The 18,341-nt window shown below is 47.3% G+C and overlaps 1 protein-coding gene across 1 annotated transcript; it reads left to right on the forward strand.

The window, feature by feature from the left end:
• Positions 1-432: 432 nt before the first annotated feature.
• MPC1 (mitochondrial pyruvate carrier 1) lies at positions 433-16,979 on the forward strand. Its single transcript, XM_046005245.1, has 5 exons — positions 433-610; positions 13,808-13,811; positions 15,308-15,404; positions 16,057-16,189; positions 16,542-16,979. The coding sequence occupies exons 1-5, from the start codon at positions 540-542 to the stop codon at positions 16,564-16,566; spliced, it is 330 nt and encodes a 109-aa protein (XP_045861201.1). The 5' UTR covers positions 433-539; the 3' UTR covers positions 16,567-16,979.
• Positions 16,980-18,341: the final 1,362 nt, after the last annotated feature.

The following is an 18,341-nucleotide window of genomic DNA, read 5'->3' on the forward strand; positions in this document are numbered from 1 at the left end:
CCACCAACGGCAGCTCCGGGACACGAACGTCCCGCACGGGCCTGCGAAGAGCCGAACCACCGAAGCCTCCCGCCTTCCCGCCCCGAGGCGACGCCGCCGTGCGTCCCCACCCCGGCGCTCCCGGCGCGCTCCCGGCCCGCCAAGGTGCCCTTGCGAGGACGCGGCCACACACGCCGAGGCGGCCGCAGGAGCCCGGCCCGTCGCAGCGGCACCGTCGCGACCGCGCCAGAAGCGACCGCCAGCCAATCCCCCGCCGCCTCCGGCCGTTTTACGGCAGCAGGCCCCGCCCCCGAGCGCCTCTGAGGGGCGGTGAGAAGGTGTGCGGCTCAAGCCAGCCAATCCGCGCCGCCGCTTCCCGCCCTGCGTCCTCCCATAGGCCGAGAGTCGGGCGGCGCGGCGCGGCCGTAAGGCGGAGCCGGCTGTCGTGAGGCGGGCCCGCGAGCGGGTGCGGCGTCCGCGCTGTCCGCTAGGCTGGGTGTCATTGGGCTCCGAGGAGCGGAGGCGAGGGCAGCGCGGGCGGCCTGGTGTCGGGCACGGCCATGGCGGGCGCGCTGGTGCGGAAAGCGGCGGACTATGTCCGGAGCAAGGATTTTCGGGACTACCTCATGAGGTGACGAGCCCCCCGGGCCGGACCCCGCCACCAGCGAGGGCTCCCGGAGGTCGGGTCCGCGCCGCTCGGGACGCGGAGTCACAGGGCGCGGCAGCCGGGCGGCGGGGCGGTGGTCGGCCGGGGCCGGGGCCGGGGCGGGGCGGGGGGCCGGCGGGCTGTGGGAGGACCCCCGCCCCCGGCGCGGCTTCCCGGCGGGAAGTCGCCAAGTCCCCGAGGGCAAGTCGCCAAGTCCCCGACGGCAGGCCGGGCTCGGGGTACCTGTCCTGCGGCTGCGCGCCCAGGTGTGGGGTGGCGGTGCGGGGACGCGGGGCTGGCAGGCGCCAGTGGGGGGCGCTGTAAGAGCGCAGGTGCTGCTGGTGCTGCCGGTGAGCGCAGGTGCGCTGCAGGTGCGCTGCAGGTGCGCTGCAGGTGCTGCGTGCAGGCCGCCTCCGGTTTTCTGGTTTTAGGGACCCCGTGTGAGCGCCGAGGGGAGTCAAGTCGCGCCTATGTACATCGGCTGTTCTGTCGACCGAGCCGGAGTCTCCCCGAGGACGCGCTCGCTCTCGCTCGGGTTCCAATCCGGTTAGAATCAAGGGGCATTGGCGGGTGAAAGACCTGAAGACACTTGATTTCACCCCGAATCTTGGGGCGCCGGCGGTTGCTGCAGAACGCTTGGTATGACCTGGGGGCAGTTCTAAGTAGCTTCTCCTAGGGGCATGGCTTCTAGTTCCCCTGGGTCGTGGTTTAAAACCTAGTAAGGTGTGGGGCCCTGTTTGGTCTGTGCGTCTGTCTGTCTCTTCAGTAGTGAATGGTGTGTGAAGGGGCGAGTCGTGCCGCCCCAGGGGACAGAAGTCCTGTAACCATGCAGAGGCCGCGGTGTGAGGGCAGCCGGATTTTTGCCAGTATAAAAGTGATTGATTTTCAAGGCCTGACCTTTCGGCAGGTACTGTTCACAGCCAGCTTTGCAGCGCAGCGCCGTGAGACATGTAATTCAGTCTCACACGGTAGATAGGTTGGGAAACAAGCTTCACTCCTGACTTCCAGACAGGAAGCTTTTGTACTTAGATAGGACCGTGATTCCCGAAGACAGACCTTGAGTGCTGTGCGAGAGAGTCATTTATCAGATTCACGTGCTGGGAAAATCCGAGCACCTAGTCGTGCGAGGGTATGTTCTTCGTCCCTGCGGTGAGCTTACGCTGGCTGGGGAATACTGCCTCTTCTGCGGATGCTTTCCGCTTTGGATAAGGAGCCTTCCTAGTCTTTAGGTACAGCTAAGGACAAAGTTGCATAGAATGATTAAGAATCAACGACTTACACTTACTCATATATATTTTTTTAAAGATTTCATTTATTTATTTGACGGACAGAGATCACAAGTAGGCAGAGAGGCAGAGAGAGAGAGGAGGAAGCAGGCTCCCTGCGGAGCAGAGAGCCCGATGCGGGGCTCGATCCCAGGACCCTAGGATCATGACCCGGGCTGAAGGCAGAGGCTTTAACCCACTGAGCCACCCAGGTGTCCCACACTTACTCATATTTTAAAAACATACCGACGGTTACCTAACATTTGTAGTAGTGTTATATAATGTAATAATAGGAATTATGTAATAATAGGAATAGTTCGTTAAATGTATTTTCCAGGAAGAGAGCCTGGTTTCCTATTTCTTATTTCTATTACTATTTTTACAATTATTTTCTATTTCTTTCTCTTTTTTCCTCTAGTGGATTGGTTTCTGAGAGGCAGGCTTTTCCGTTAAATACTTTGATATACGGCTTAACCCTTTTTCCTAAGATTAACTTCATGTGGCTTATGTGTATAGACTTTTTCCAGTGTTACTTTGAGGTAAGCTCTAACTAAATGAGGAGAAGAAGAGAATTGCAGTGTCCCGGAAGAGAGCTGCCTTCTGGGGCACCACACAGAAGAACCACTCCTAACCGAGGGTTCACAAGCAAGTCCAATCCCAGTGGACCTCGGTTACTATGACGTGGGTTTAATGATAATACCTTACCTGGTTGGGTTCTTAAGAACATTAAACTGGATGAGGGATGTGAAAATAATCGGAAGCTCCAAATCAGTGTTCAGTTTACATTCTGCTGTTTCCTGTGTGTGAGCAGAAACACTGTATACTTTTAATGGAAAAAGTTAAAATCTTAAGTGTGAGGCCTAAAGCTCTGTGATTCTTTACCTGGAATCACTTTTGTGAACTGAGTATGTGGGGTGAGATCCAGGCTTGAGTTCGATGCCATTGTTGGAACAGTGGGATTTCCTGCCAGCACTGCCGGTGGTGGAGGGTGGTTTGAGGGCTTGTATCCAAACCTCACCACAGCATCTTCATTTAAGCTTTTTCTCCTGGAAAGAGAAACTCTTTCTCCTAGAACTTACCAGAGGAAAGTTTTCCCTCTGTGTTCTTCCAAGCTTCTGGCTCACCGCCCTGCTGTGCTTTTGTAAAGTAGAATGAAGCATAAAGAAGAAAACTTCTCTGTGTCCCTCTTCCGGATCAGACATGATTCTTCTCACCTCAATAACTTGTTCTGTCTGCTTTGCACTCCTTGCCAACTGAAGACCTGGATCCTTTTTACAGCCTCCTGAAGGGATCTGGGGCTATTTCTGAACTAAAGCTGTTCTAGAATGTTATTTTTATTTAATTTTTAAAAAGATTTTATTTAACACAGAGAGGGCAGAAGAGAGTGAGCGCACGCAAGAGAGGGAACACAAGCAGGGACAGTGGGAGAAGGAGATGCAGGCTTCCTGCTGAGCAGAGAGCCTGATGTGGGGCTCGATCCCAGGGCTGGGGATAATGACCTGGACCAAAGGCAGATGCTTAACGACTGAGCCACCCAGGCAACCTGTTCTAGAATTTTAAAAACTATTGTAATAACATAGTTGAGTGTTTTAGCAAAAATTTAAAGTCATATTTTATAGAGATATTTTAAAGTTGTGTCAGTCACATTTTATGAGTAAGGTTGAAATGTCTTTCTTACTAAAGTGGATTTCCAAGTGTACTTTTTTCTTTTTAAGAATTTAAGTGGGACGCCTGGGTGGCTCAGTGGGTTAAGCCTCTGCCTTCGCCTCAGGTCATGATCCCAGGGTCTTGGGATCGAGCCCCGCATCGGGCTCTCTGCTCAGCAGGGAGCCTGCTTCCCTTCTTCTCTCTCTGTGCCTGCCTCTCTGCCTGCTTGTGATCTCTTTCTCTGTCAGATAAATAAATAAAATCTTTAAAAGAAAAAAAAATTTATTTTTAAGTATGCTCTACACCCGACATGGGGCTCAGCTCATAACCCTGAGAAGCGGAGCAGCGTGGTCTACCTGCTCCAATGCCAGGCATCCCTCAGTGTATATTTTGAAATGTTGATTTTTTTCCACAGAGAAACAGAAGTCAAGGAAGGAAACAGGCTCTAATTATAGGTAGTGTGGACTTTGATTGGATCCAGACTTCCACACATGGAAGAAAACGGCTGTAAAAGGCATTACCAGGATAACCATGCACAATTAAATAGGGGTTTTTTTTTCTTTTAAATATTTTTTATTTTATGACAGCGAGAGACACAGCGAGAGAGGGAACACAAGCCAGGAGAGGGAGAATCAGACTCCCGCCGAGCAGGGAGCCCGAGGCAGGGCTAGGTCCCAGGACCCCGGGGCCATGACCTGAGCCGAAGGCAGACACTTAACAACTGAGCCAGCCAGGCACCCCTTAAATAGGGTCTTAATATTAAATATCAAGTAATTACTGACAACTTTTACTAGAAGTGATTTACAGTAGTGTTATTAAACCCGAATGATGAGTTAGAACGCTAGCCCTGGTGATCTTCCGCTGGGTCCTGGGCAATTGCTCACCTTGGTGCTTTGGTAGCTGTTCGCCAACATAGCGTAGTGCTTGACAAGAGTAATATTCCATGCTTAATCGCTGGGTTCTGGTGCCTTCTGTCTCCCTCTCACGATTTTTTTTTTTTTTAGATTTTTATTTATTTATTTGACTGAGACTGACACAGAGAGGAGGGAACACAAGCAGGGGAAGTGGGAGAGGGAGAAGCAAGGTCCCCACTGAGCAGGGAGCCCAATGCGGGGCTTGATCCCAGGACTCTGGGATCACAGCCCCAGCCGAAGGCAGACGCTTAACGCATGAGCCCCCCAGGCGCCCCTCCTTTCACAATTTCCTACCTTAGTGAAGATCTTGAATCAAGAACTTCCTGGATCTCTACTTTTCTTTTTTTTTTTTTTTAAAGTAATCTCGACACCTAATGTGGGACTTGAACTCATGACCCTGAGATCAAGAGTCCTGTGCTTGACTGACTGAGTCACAGGCACCCCCTATGTTTTTTTTTTTTTTTAATTACTTCTTCATATACCTTCTTAATGAAGTAAGAGAAGACAGCTCTTTCTGCTTTTGCCGTTCCTGTCGTCATTCCTCGCTGTCCTGAGTTTTGGTTGGGAAGGATCAGTGAGATTGAAGAGTGCGTGATGAGGTGCGGGACGAGTGTGTAAATGACGGGCCCGCAGCGGTCTGCAGGCTCACTCTGCAACGGACCCCTCCCTGCGAGCGGACGGATGCGTGCACATATGTGTTTGGGTGTGCACGTGTGAGGGGTGGTTTCTTAAGCAGAACCTAGATCATGGAGCAGTTTACATTCATCAGTCCATCAGCACTCAGAAATCCGGAATTAATGGGGTGTTTGCCATGGATAGTCTTTAGTTAATAAGGAATGCTGTTCTAATTTTAACTCCTTGTTTTCAGGAAAGCTTTAAAGATTCCTCCTTACCACCCAGGTGAGAAGTGGCTGTAGAACGACAGGGACCCCTTCCCGAACGATAGAAGAGTGCAGCTGGGACAGACCTTAGGCGTCTGGTAGGCCAGCACCTCGCTCGCCACACGAGGAAGTGATGTCTAGTCTGAACTTGAGGCCTCTGGACACTAAGTTCGTGGAGCCAGAGTGGGGAAGTCAGGTTAGGGTTCAGAGGAAAGTAGCAATGCCCAAGAGTGGTTTCAAAAAGAAGTCAGGTTGGGGTGCCCCGGTGGGCTCAATCCGTTAAGCGTCCAACTCTTGACTTCAGCTCAGGTCCTGATCTCAGAGTCCTGAGATCGAGCCCTTTGTCGGGCTCTGCTCAACGCACAGTCCACTTGCCCCTCCCTCTGTTCCTGTCCCGCACTCGTTCTCTCTCTCTCTTTCTCATTCAAATAAATAAATAAATAAAATCTTTAAAAAAAGAAGTAAGGTGTAAGGTACTTTGTGCCTCTTCTCTCTGCCCCTCTGCTTCCGGTACCCTGCCGCCGGCTTCCCTTCCCCGGAAGGTCAGTGGAACTGACCTTCAGAAATCTCATGCCGCAGATGGAGTTGAAGCAGAACTGGCCATAGGAAAGCCCTGTTGCCCGCGCAGTCCAGTTCCCAGAGGTCGTTTCCGTCGTCCATTTAGTAGACTGCGCGGCTGCCACTTGGATTCCCTTAGTACTATCGAAGCGAATGACCAGTGACAGGGACTAACGGTGCTTTCAGGCAAACTGAACAGTTACTGTCCGTAATTTTAGGAAAACGAGAAGCTCAGATTGGCAGTGTTCAGGAGACATTATGAAAATAAAAATGAGCTTAGAAGAAATCTCGAACCCAACAGCCACTTCCAAATTAAAGAGAAAAACAAGGAAAAGTTTTGGGGGTTTGGCTTTGTTCGGGATCACACGGTGGTTGTCCTTCGTCACGTCCACCATCAGCCTCTGCCAGGAAGGTTCGGTTTCCTCCTCACAGTTCAAGGGTGTAAGTGAACACGAGAAGAAAGACCCTTATACTTTTTTTTGTTTGTTTTAACCTTCATGTAAATAAAGGCAGCATACCAAATAGAAAAATCAGAGGTATATATATATATTTTAAGATTGATTTATTTGAGAGCATGCGTGCTCACTGGTGAGGGGCTTGGGGTGTGGGAGGAAGGAGAGGATCTCAGGCGGACTCGGCACTGAGCGTGGGGCCCGACTCGGGGCTTCTCACAACCCCAAAATCATGACCTGAGCCGAAATCAAGAGTGGGACATTAAACCGACTGAGCCACGCAGGGGCCCCAAAACCAGTGATATTTCTTTATTACAGTTTTACATAACTCTCCCCAAATTGAAGTTTGTGTGTTGCTTATAAATTTATTGTTCCTTGGAGCAGATACTCATACACACTTTTGTTCATTAGCGTGGCTCTGCTAAAATGCAAAAGTACGGATTCCGGATTTTCTGACTTAGTAGTTGGTTCATGGTTTGGACAAATGACATGGAATTAAGGAATGTTGAGTTGTGGATTTTGTGTCTGCCAGTGTTTAGAGTGACTCTATCCTCTGAGTGTTTTACGGTCATTAAATCATGTTTTAAATAATCAACATTACATTCTTTTTGAATTTTTATTCAACTTATTTAAATTCTAACAAAACAGCTCACCCATTTCTCGCATCCCCCAGTCCCTGCCTCTGGTAACACCAGTCTGTTCTCCGTACCTACTGAGCGTGTGTTTCTGGTTTTGTTTTTTAAAATTACACATATAAGGGCGATTACGCAGTATTTGTCTTTCTCTGACTTACTTCACTGTAGCATAATGCCCTTGACGTCTGTCCACATTGTAGCAAATGGTAAAATTCATTCTTTGTTATGGCTGAGTAATACTCTTGTATACATGTACTACAATTTCTTTATCCCTCCATCGGGGGACATTGAGATGGTTTTCATATTTTGGCAGAAATATGAGGAAATAATGCCTCAGTGAACGTGGGGTGTATATGTCTTTTCAAATTAGTGTTTCAGCTTTCTTCAGATAACCAGAAGGGGAATTTCTGGGTCATACTGAATTCGGTGTTAATTTTTTGTGGGACTTCCGTACTGTGTTCCACACTGGCCACACCAGTGACATTCCCACCAACAGCGCACAACCATTTGACAGGCTGCACGTCTTTGCCAACACTTCACTTTTAATTTTTAAAAAAAAATTTTTAAATTTTTAAATTTTAAATTTTAAAATTAAAGAAAAATTTTTTAAAGATTTTATTTATTTGACAGAGAGCGAGAGATCACAAGTAGGCAGAGGGGCGGTGAGGGGGAGCAGGCTTCCCACTGAGCAGAGAGCCCGACACGGGGCTCGATCCCAGGACCCGGGGATCATGACCTGAGCTGAAGGCAGAGGCTTAACCCACTGAGCCCCCCAGGTGCCCCGATCTATGTCTGTTTTTATGCCAGTGCTATACTGTTTTAGTTCTACATCTTTGTTACATAGGTTGAAATCAGGGAGCCCGATGCCTCCAGCTTTGTTCTTCTTTTTCAAAATTGCTTTGCCTATTCAAAGTCTTTTATGATTCCATGCAAATTTTAGGATTGTTCTTTTTCTGTGGACAATGCCATTGGAATTTTGATAGGGGTTTCATTGACTCTATGGTGCTGGGTATTACGAATATTTTAACAACACTCGTTCTTCCGATCCCCGAGCATGGAATGGCTTTGTGTTTGCTTGTGTCATCTTTAGTGTTTTCGCTAATATTGTGTAGTTTTCAACATATAGGTCTTTCACTTCCTTGATTAAGTTTGTTACTAGGTATTTTATTTTTTTGATGCAGTTGTAAAGGGGATTATTTTCTTAATTTCTTTCTGATAGTTTATTATTGTAAAGAAACAACAGATTTCTGTATACTGAATTTCTAACTTTACTGAATTTGTGTAGCATTTTTTGGTGGAGTCTTCAGGGTTCTACTTTATATCACATTAACCACGAATAGTAACGGTTTTTCCCCCCCAAGATCTTTGTTGTTGTTGTTTTTAAGATTTATTTACTTGAGAAAGAGCACATGAGCAGGGTGAGGGGCAAAGGGAAGGGGAGAGAGAATCTTAAGCAGAGTCCCTGCTGAGTGTGGAGTCCTTCTCCGGGTTCAGTCTCACGACCTTGAGATCATGACCTGAGCCAAAATCGAGTCACTTAACCGACTGAGGACCCAGTGCTCCTTAAAGATTTTATTTTTAAGTAATCTCCTACACCCACCATGGGGCTCGAACTCAAAACGTCAAAAGTCATGTTCAAAAGTCATGTGCTGGGGCGCCTGGGTAGCTCAGTGGGTTAAGCCGCTGCCTTCGGCTCATGATCAGGTCATGATCTCAGGGTCCTGGGATTGAGTCCCACATCGGACTCTCTGCTCAGCAGCGAGCCTGCTTCCCTCTCTCTCTCTCTCTGCCTGCCTCTCTGTCTACTTGTGATCTCTCTCTGTCAAATAAATAAATAAAATCTTTAAAAAAAAAAAAGTCATGTGCTCTACCAACTGAGCCAACCAGAGGCCCCACAAATAGTGATGGTTTTAATTTCTTTCTTTGTAATTTCACTGTCCTTTCTTTTTCTTCCATAATTGCTCTGGCTAGGACATCCAGAGCATGTCCATGTGTTGAATAAAAGTGGCAAGAGTAGACATCCTTGTTTCCAGTTTTAGAGGAATAGCTTTCAGCTTTTCACCGTTGAGTGCGGCGTGAGCTGTGTGTTTGTTTTGTGTCTTTATTATGTCCAGTTGCTGTTTTATCAGTGCAATCTCCCTTTCTCCTTTACTGAGAGTTGTTATCATAAATGGGTATTTGGTTTTGTCACTTTTTCTTCCTTCATCTATTGAGATGCTTATATTTTTTGTGTCCTTCATTTTGTTGATGTGGTGTAGTGCGGACTATAGCACACTGATACGTGGATGCCAAACCATCCTTGACTCCCGAGGATAAATCTCACTAATCAGAGTGGATGCTCCTCCTAATGTATTGTTGAGTTCGATTTGCTTGTATTTGAGGATTTTTACATCTGTGTTCATCAGGGATTTTGGCTTGTAATTTTCCTTTTTGTATGGCATCCTTGTTTCACTTTGGTATCAGGACAGTGCTGGCCTTGTAAAATGTTTTTCTAAGAGTTCTCCCCTCTTCTCGCTTTTAGAAGTGTTTGAAAGGGATTCGTATTGATTCTTCTTTGAATATTTGGTAGAGTTCACCTATGAAGCTCTGTGGTCCTGGACTTCTGTGTGTGGAGAGGTTTTCGATCACTGATTTCAGCCCCTCTACTAGTAATCAGTCTGTTCAGATTTTCTGTTTTATCATGATTCAGTCTTGGTAGGTTGTATGTTTCTAGGAATTCATCCATTTCTTCTGGGTTGTCTACTTTGTTGGTGTACAATTACTCATAGTAGTCTCTTACAGTCCTTTGTATTGCCGTGGTATCACTTTTAATATTTCTTTCATTTCTGGTTTTATTTGAGTTCCCTCTTTTTTTCTTGGTGAGTCTAGCTCTTTTTTGGTTCCAACTTCATTTATTTCTGCTCTAATCTTTGTTATTTTCTTCCTTCCAGTAACATGGGGCTTCTTTTGTTCTTTTTATAGTTTCTCAAAGTATGTTAGGTTGTTTGAGACTTTTCTTGTTTCTTGAAGTAGGCTTTTACTGCTTTGAGCTTCTTTTGTAGCACTGCTTTTGCTGCAGTCCTTAAATTTTGGTATGATAAATTTCGATGTCGATTGTCTCAAGGCATTTTTTATTTCTTCTTTGACCTATCAGTTACTCAGTAGCATGTTGTTTAATCTCCATATATTTATGAGTTTTCTAGCTTCCTTTATGTAATTAATTTCTAGTTTCATATCACTATGGTTGGAAAAGATGCTTGATTTCAATCTTAGATTTATTAAGACTTGTTTTGTGACCTAATATATGATCTATCTTGGAAAATGTTCATGTGCACTTAAGAAGAACATGTATTTTGTTGCTTTTGGATGAAGCGTTCTTTATATGTATCCGTTAACTTCATCTGGCCTAACTTGTCAGTGAAGGCCAGTGTTCTGATCAGTTTTATCTGGATGATTTATCCGTTGATGTAAGCAAGGTATTTAAGTCCTTTGCTGTTATTAAATTGATGTGTGTCCCCTTTGGGCATGTGCACGTTAGTTTTACATATTTATATATTTAGATGCTCCTGTGTCACCACTGTTATGTCCCCTTGTTGGATTAACCCTTCACCATTATGTAACACTCCTTTTTGTCTCTTATTACCGTCTTTGTTTTAAAGTCTATTTTGTCTGATACCAGTATAGATAACTCCATTCTTTTGGTTTCCATTTGTGTGGAAACTTTCTATCCTTTCATTTTAGTGTGTGTATTTTTACATCAAAAGCATATTGTTGTAGACAGCATATAGATGAATCTTGTTTTTGTTTTTTTTTTTACTGATTCAGCTATTCTTTTGATTGAAGAATTTGGTCTGTTTACATTTAAAGGAATCATTGTTGGTATATGCTTATTGCCATTTTGCTTATTTTCTGGATATTTTGTAGTTCTCTGCTACGCTGTTCTCTCACTTTCTTCCTTTGGTGTTTTGATCACCTTTATTTTTTTTGTCATCTACTCCAGGTTTTTGCTCTGTGGTTACCATGAGGCTTATGTATAACAACTTGTATCTGTAACAGTCAGTTTTCAGTTGATAACGACTGTAAGTTTGATCTCATTCTAAAGCTCAACACCCCTCCCCCTTAATTTATATTTTTGATATATTTTACATCTTTTTATCTTGTCCCTTAACTAATCACTGTAATCATTGTTATTTTTGCTACTTTTGTCTTTTAACCTTCATACTAGCTTTATAAGTAGTTATTTGACTTACCTTTACCATATATTTATTTTTCCAATGAGATTTGTTCTTTTGTGTATGTTCTTATTACCAATTAGCACTATTACTTATAAGGCTAATTTAATGGTGATGATGATGAACTTCTTTAGCTCTTGCTTGTCTGGAAAATTCTCTTGCCTTCTATTCTGAATGGTAACTTTGCTGGGTAGGATATTCTTGGTTGGAAGATAAGCATTTTTTGTGTAAGCATTTTCATGCTGTAAAATAGGGTAGCATTGAAACTGCTGTACAGTTCACAGAGTCCTGAATTGAAAACCAAGTTATCTCCAAGTTGACATTTTAGATTTTTAAAACTACATCTTTTAAAATATTTCTGTAGCAGAAATGTGCCACTGGTAATTTATAGCTAATTAAATCTGGTTCTTTGTTCAGATTTTGAACAAAGATGCTTTAAGAATAGTGACACGGAAAAAAAACATCTCTAGTCAAGAAATGGGCAGAAGACGTGAACAGACATTTCTCCAAAGAGGATACAAATGGCCAACAGACACAAGAAAAAAGGCTCAAGATCAGTTGGCATCAAGGAAATACAGATCAAAACCATGGTGAGATCCCACCTCACACCAGTCAAATGACTAAAATTAACAAGTCAGAAACAACAGATGTTGGAGAGGATGCAAAGAAAGGGGAACCCTCCTACACTGTTGATGGGAATGCAAGCTGGTGCAGTCGCTCTGGAGAATAGTTCCTCAAAAAATTAAAAACAGAGCTACCCAATGACCCAGTAATTGCACTACTGGGTATTTATCCAAAGGATACAAACACGGTGATCTGAAGGAACACCTGCACCCCAATGTTTATAGCAGCGATGTCCATAATAGCCCAAATATGGCAAGAGCCCAGATGGTGTTCATCGATAGATGAATAGGTAAAGAAAATGAATGGTGCTATGTATATATACACGATGGAATATTACTTAGCCATCAAGAAGAATGAAATCTCATCTTTTGCGATGACATGGATGGAACTAGAGGGTATTATGCGAAGCAAAATATAAGTCAGTCAGAGAAAGACAAAGACTATATGATTTCACTCATGTGGAATTTAAGAAACAAAACATGAACATAGAGGAAGGGAAGGAAAAATAATAAAAGATAAAAATAGAGAAGGAGACAAACCATAAGAAATTCATGATTATAGGGAACCAACTGAGGGTTACCAGAGGGGAAGAGGTTGGGGCATGAGGTAACTGGGTGAGGGGCATGAAGGAGGGGATGTGATGTGCTGAGCACGGGGTGCTTTATGCAACTGATAAATCGGTAAATTCTACCTTCAAAACTAACCACAACAAAGAGTAGTGACCCTGCCGGTGAGTGTAGTCCACGGTCTACTAGATTACACCGTGGGATCCGGTAGGGCAATCCCTAACTTCTGCCGCAAAGCACCCTGCTCAGTTTGGACTTCTATGAGACAGTCTCTCTTACCACAGTTGAAAAATAATCTGTTCTAACAATTCACTTAACGTCGAAAGGCTCTTTCTAGGCTGCTTGTATTTCGTAATAGAAACTGTTTGAAGACTATTACTATATTAGCACTGTCGGTAGATATTTTCATGCTGGAAATTAGAACCTTCTTGATCTATAAGTCAAAATGGTGAGAAGAGCCATTTGGATGTGTGTTTATAAAGGATTTTATCATTTTATTTCATTAACTCAGTACCTAAACTTTTAAGATTTTGTCGTACAAAACAAGCTATATCCTGCAAAAAAGAATTGCCATTTCAGAAATAGAAGTAATTCATCATAAAACTTTTGATACGTTTTTGAATGGTACCAAGTTTAACATTCAGAAAAGCACAATGTTGTAAGTTTTTACTATTCATTCATTCATTCAACGAAGACTTGCTGAATGCTTATAAAATGCCAGGCACTGTTTGAGTTTCCAGAGTTTTAGAAGTGAACAAAATGTAAAGTTATATGCCTGTTTTTAGGGGTTCTCGTTTTGGTGATAACTTGTTAGCCAAAATGGTGAGCTCCCCGTTGCTAGAGTTCTGCAGCTCTGTGTTCTCACTACCTGGTCATTTCCAGAGGAGCGCCCCGTCAGCCTGTGCTGATGGGAGCCGCGGAGGGCAGCGGAGGACCGTCCTGCGGCCGGGCCAGATGACACGTGCCACAGACGCCAGTGCACAGCAGGTCTCAGACACTTAGTGCAAAGACGGAATGTGGAATGCCACATTGCTAAGCTTTAGTTGAGCACCAGTTCAAATTAAATTATTTTTGATAGGTTAGAATAAACTAACACAATTCTGTGGTTTCTTCTTACTTTTAACGTGGCTTCTAGAAATTTTAAAATGACACATGTGGCTCGTAGAGGTGACTTGCACTGTCTTCCTGTGGGACAGCTTCCCTCTCAGGTTTAACGCTTGTCTTGGTAAAGGAGAGGTTTCGTTTTGCTGGGTCAGAGCCGTTGTTAGGCATGTGTGCGGCTCAGCTGGTCGTTCTGCTGCTGAAACTTGAACACACGTGTGAGGTTGAAGTGACCTGAGAGAACCGTGATCTTCCAAAACATCTAATCTTTTCTTTTTTTCCCCCTACATCTCTCCCGTCTGAACCTTCGGGACGCCTCACAAAATAGTACGGTAAGAGAACAGCTCTACTTTATTTCAGGCTCTTGCAGACTTTGTGCGCTGCCAGACTTACGGACGGCAAACCTGGTTTCCTTTGCTTGAGCTAGCGGACGCAGCCCCGTGGCTGGCGGCTCTCCCAGTGGCCCCTGGCTGGCCCTCGTCCACTCCGGGAGCTTGCTCCTGGCAGGACCAGTGCACCGGCTGCTGAGCTGGACCAAACGCGTTTCCGAACAGGGAAGTGGGAACTCCAGCTTGCAGTCGATAGAAGGATGAATTCTTAACCTTCTACAGGCGCCTCTTTCCATACACTGTTGTTGAGATCATTTTTACCTCCCATGTTCTTTTTAAGAAACCCGTTTCAGGTGTATCTCAGTGTTTATCATCACAAGCGTGTGCGTCTCCCCTAACTTGCTGAGCTCTGTCCACACGTCACAGGCCTCACACTAGAACCGGGACGGCCACCATGTGAGCCGAGTCCCCCGGGGCTGCTTGGGGTGTCAGGTCTCTGCCATGGTCCTGCTCCTTGGCCCCAGCCGTGGGCAAAGACGCCTTTGTGCCTGGTCCTGGGGAAACTCTCCAGGCTCTGTTCCGGCATGATGTTAACGTTAAATGGCGTTAGGATGACATCGTTTTGCTGTCCTGGGACAGCTGCCATCACTGAGCTTTCTCTAAACATAGGTTGTTGCTGTGACTTCAAAAGTACCTTCCAGACTTAATTTCTTAGTATCCCTGGGGTTCCGGTGATTTCCGAGCTCTCTGATCTAAGCATAGCTCGTACAGCTGGGAAGCCACTTCTCCCCCTCATGGCTGCTTTCTTCAGAGATGATCTCCAATTTAGGATCAGCGTTAGAGGAGATGTTGACAAATGTCTTAATGAAAATTTGAAGAAGAGGTTTTTCGAGATTTAAACATGACATTATGGAGAATAGTTGTAAGGAGATTTAAGTGGTGGCCAGCGGGAACTGGGTAAGAAGTTAATCTGATTTAAAGTTCTCTGAGTGGGATGGAGATTACCTCGAGGTAATCTGGAAGCTGGCAGGGGCCTTGGTGATCAGCCAATTCCTTTCTGATGCGGGGCTCACCCTGGGAGAGCTGCCCAGTCCGGGCAAACCCGGAGAAGTGGCTTCCCAGCCCTCCGAGCTATGCTGTTAACAGCAGCAACATCCAATCGATTTAAGTTCTGAAGGTGAACTGAGTTCAGTGGCTTTTCCCATTAAACGAAAGTCTTATTAATGAACAATTTGCAATACTTTAAAGTATGAAAGAAACCACACCTTGTTGGCCAACCCCACTTTTTTCATTCATCAGTGGCCCACTCCCGCCGTCAGGGCATTTCAGGCAAATTCAGACGTTAGCGGGCCGGCCCTTGACCGGTAAACCTGCACGTGAACGTCAAGTTCCCCGCACAGCGTTCCCCTCACTGCTTAAGGGAAAAAGCCCCGCCTTCTCCTTCTCCTCTCCTCTTCCCGCCTCCCCTTATCCTTCTCCTTCTCCTCTCATTTTTGTAGCATTTCTGGGGCCCTGTAGCCAACTGGGGTCTTCCCATTGCTGCCATCAATGACATGAAAAAGTCTCCAGAGATTATCAGTGGGCGGATGACATTTGGTAAGGACACAGATTTGGATAACGGGGAGGACTTTTTAATACGTGGAATTACAGGGTCATAGGCTCCTGGGCGTGCCCTTCAGGCTGTAGCTCCAGTTCTGCGGTCACTCTGGAAAGTAACACACGGGGAGGGTGGCCTGCACGGCTGCTGCTTGCGCCTGGGGAGGGAGAAACAGGGCTGTTTGGAAACACTCGCCCAGGACGTGTCAAGGTCCTGTGTGCCTTTCAGATCTAGTACGCACGGCTGCACAATGTGTCCTCTTGAACTTTACTTGGAAGAAGTGCCTTTAAGTTTATTTGAAATCCTGATATTTGACCTTAAAAATCTCGTTGTGGGGATAAGCAGCAGTTGTTTCAGACGGTGGGCTGGGAACAGCTCCGGGGGAGCAGGAAAAGCAGCTAGAGCCCACAGCCGCGCCAGCAAACAAACGCGGGCCTGAGGTGTTTGCTAAGGTAAACCCCTGACGGCAGAGTGGTTGACAGGGCGCGCCCCGCAGTCGTGGGAGCGAGTAAGCAACAACGTGTGTTGTCTGTGAAAAGTTGTAGCAGGAGATTCGTTTTCTGATGAAGGCGATCGAGCCTCCGATCTGTGATCACAGCAGCTCGAAGTCTGCTAGATTGTGAGTCACGCCTGGCTTTGGTGTCCCGGCAGCCCTCTGTTGCTACTCCTTGACCTTCATGAGATTCGCCTACAAGGTGCAGCCTCGAAACTGGCTTCTGTTCGCCTGCCACGCCACCAACGAGGTAGCGCAGCTCATCCAGGGAGGACGCCTCATCAAGCACGAGTAAGCCGCTCCCGACATCGTCGCACGGCTTGGGCAGTTGGGGAGAATGAAACTTAAATCTCGAAGCCTTGGGGGGCCGGCTGTGAGCGTGCGTGTGCAGAGATATGCGTTAGCAGTTGGGGAACTGGATTCTGAGTAAAAATGTGCCGTTGGAAAGGAAAAAAACGCGCTGCCGAATTTAAAACTCTGGTCAGTGAGTGCAGCGCAGATCAACAGGAGATGGAATGTTGCTGTTTTTATAAATCGAGACGTTGAAATACATGTGAAGGTGTCTTCCTAACGCCCCCCAAGGTCTTTGAGCCGGGCAGTGACATTTGTTTCTCATTGAATTTTTCTTTGTGTTTATTTCCAGGATGAGTAAAAAGGCATCAGCCTAACAGCGGGAGAGGAGAAGCCAGGGGTGCGGAGGGACGGCCTTCCCGGCGGCACCGAGTCACCGATTCCATCCTCAGAATAGTCTTGCTGAGGAAATAAGCTGAATGCTATTTTTACTAACCAATTTTTCTAGAAATAGCTGAGAGTCCCTAAACAACTCTCTGCTGCCTTACACGCCCTGAATATTCTTCTTCTCCTCACGAAGAGTCAGTGTGATGGTTTCGTCTGCAGTGAAGCATATACTGCTTGGTAGAATTACTTAATGAGTAACTGAAGAGAGGAAATTGGGATTTTTAGACACCGACGGCTGGCCATGGGCCCTGTCCCTGCTAGTGGTCGAGAGCGTGTCTGGGCTTCCGTGCGGCGTGCCTCCCCAAGTGCTGGAACTTAATGGCAATAAATGATTTAAATACTCGTCAAACGAGTATGACTCAGTGTCTTGCTGTGTTGAGAAACTGCAGAACTGTAATGTCCCTGCAAAGACCGTTGTGGGTTAGAGCCTGGAGCTCCTGGGAGGCTGTCCCCACGGCTGGAGGGCCAGCCTCTAGGACGCGCCGCCCGTCACCCTCGGGGCAAACCCAGGACTGCGTTCCCCAGTGCGGCCCCCCAGCCTGCCCGAGCAGCTGGCGCGGGAACTGAGCCGCAGCCCGGCGCCGGCCGTGCGGGTGCTGTGTGCACGGACAGCTGGCGGGAGGGGGGCCCGCAACGAACACCACCGTCGTCTGTGCGCTCGCATTGGGTCGTGAGGCCCAGGGCTCTGAGAGCTTCGAGAGTCCCATGACTTGGCGGGCAGGTCTGTCGCACCGCCGTCTGTCCCCTGTGGCAAGGGTGGCCTCGAGCGGAGGCGGCAGGCGGACGCGGGCAGGGTGTGTGCCCTCCTGGTCGGTTCTCTCCTGTCACTTCTTTCGTCTTACAGGTGCGACACTGTTCACAAAGCATTTTCGTCTCGTTTTCATCTCTCTCGTGCCCCCCTGCACACAGGCCGGGGGGCAGGAGGACGGGTGCTGCCTCCCTTTTGTGGGCCAGCGGCTGCACTGGGACACTGCGTGCGTCCCTGCTGCCCTCAGGCTCGTGACCGCACAGCCAACCTGGGGCGGGGGAAAGGCTAGACCAGCCTCTCAGAGTTCACAAAGCACCTTCGACCCTAATGCAAGTACCGTTGCTTGTGAGAGAGCCAGATTGTACAGGGGTGTCGAAGGGACCAGCTCATGTCCCTGCTCCCACGCCAGCCAGCGCTGCTCTGGTGGTTTGGGATTCTTCTCATTTGTCAGCTTGGAAGAGTCTCCTCTGCCCGGCACGCGTGCTGCTGGGGAGCGAGGGCCTCTCCACTCCTCTCCGGAGCCGCGGGGAGCGCGGTGCAGACCATGTAGACATTAGAGCAGGAAGGGCCCCAGTGACGTGAGTCTGCAGGCTGCCTCAGTGGGCCTTGCTCGTACACACCACGAGAAAGTACGAGGCCCACAAGGTCACTTCTCTCCAGCGGGCTTGCAGGGTGAGCAGGAAACCTGCAGAGGAACCCAGACGAGCTCTCGGGAGTACAGTGTGTGTGGATGCAGACGTCGGACGAGGAGGGAGCCCAGAGCCCCATGGGAGCCGAGAAAGGAGCACGGGGCCCACACCGGACACGGATCTGGTCCCCAGCTCCCTCAGAGCGTCCAAAGTTCCTAAGCCTCCGCCTTTTCTGCACAGAGCCCAGGGCTTGCAGGGACAAAGGCGAGGGAGCGGGTGAGCTGAGAAGGCGCAAGGAGAGGGAAGGGCTTACAGGGGGAGCCAGGCA

This window comes from Meles meles, chromosome 5 (assembly GCF_922984935.1).
Source record: "Meles meles chromosome 5, mMelMel3.1 paternal haplotype, whole genome shotgun sequence".
NCBI lineage: Eukaryota > Metazoa > Chordata > Mammalia > Carnivora > Mustelidae > Meles > Meles meles.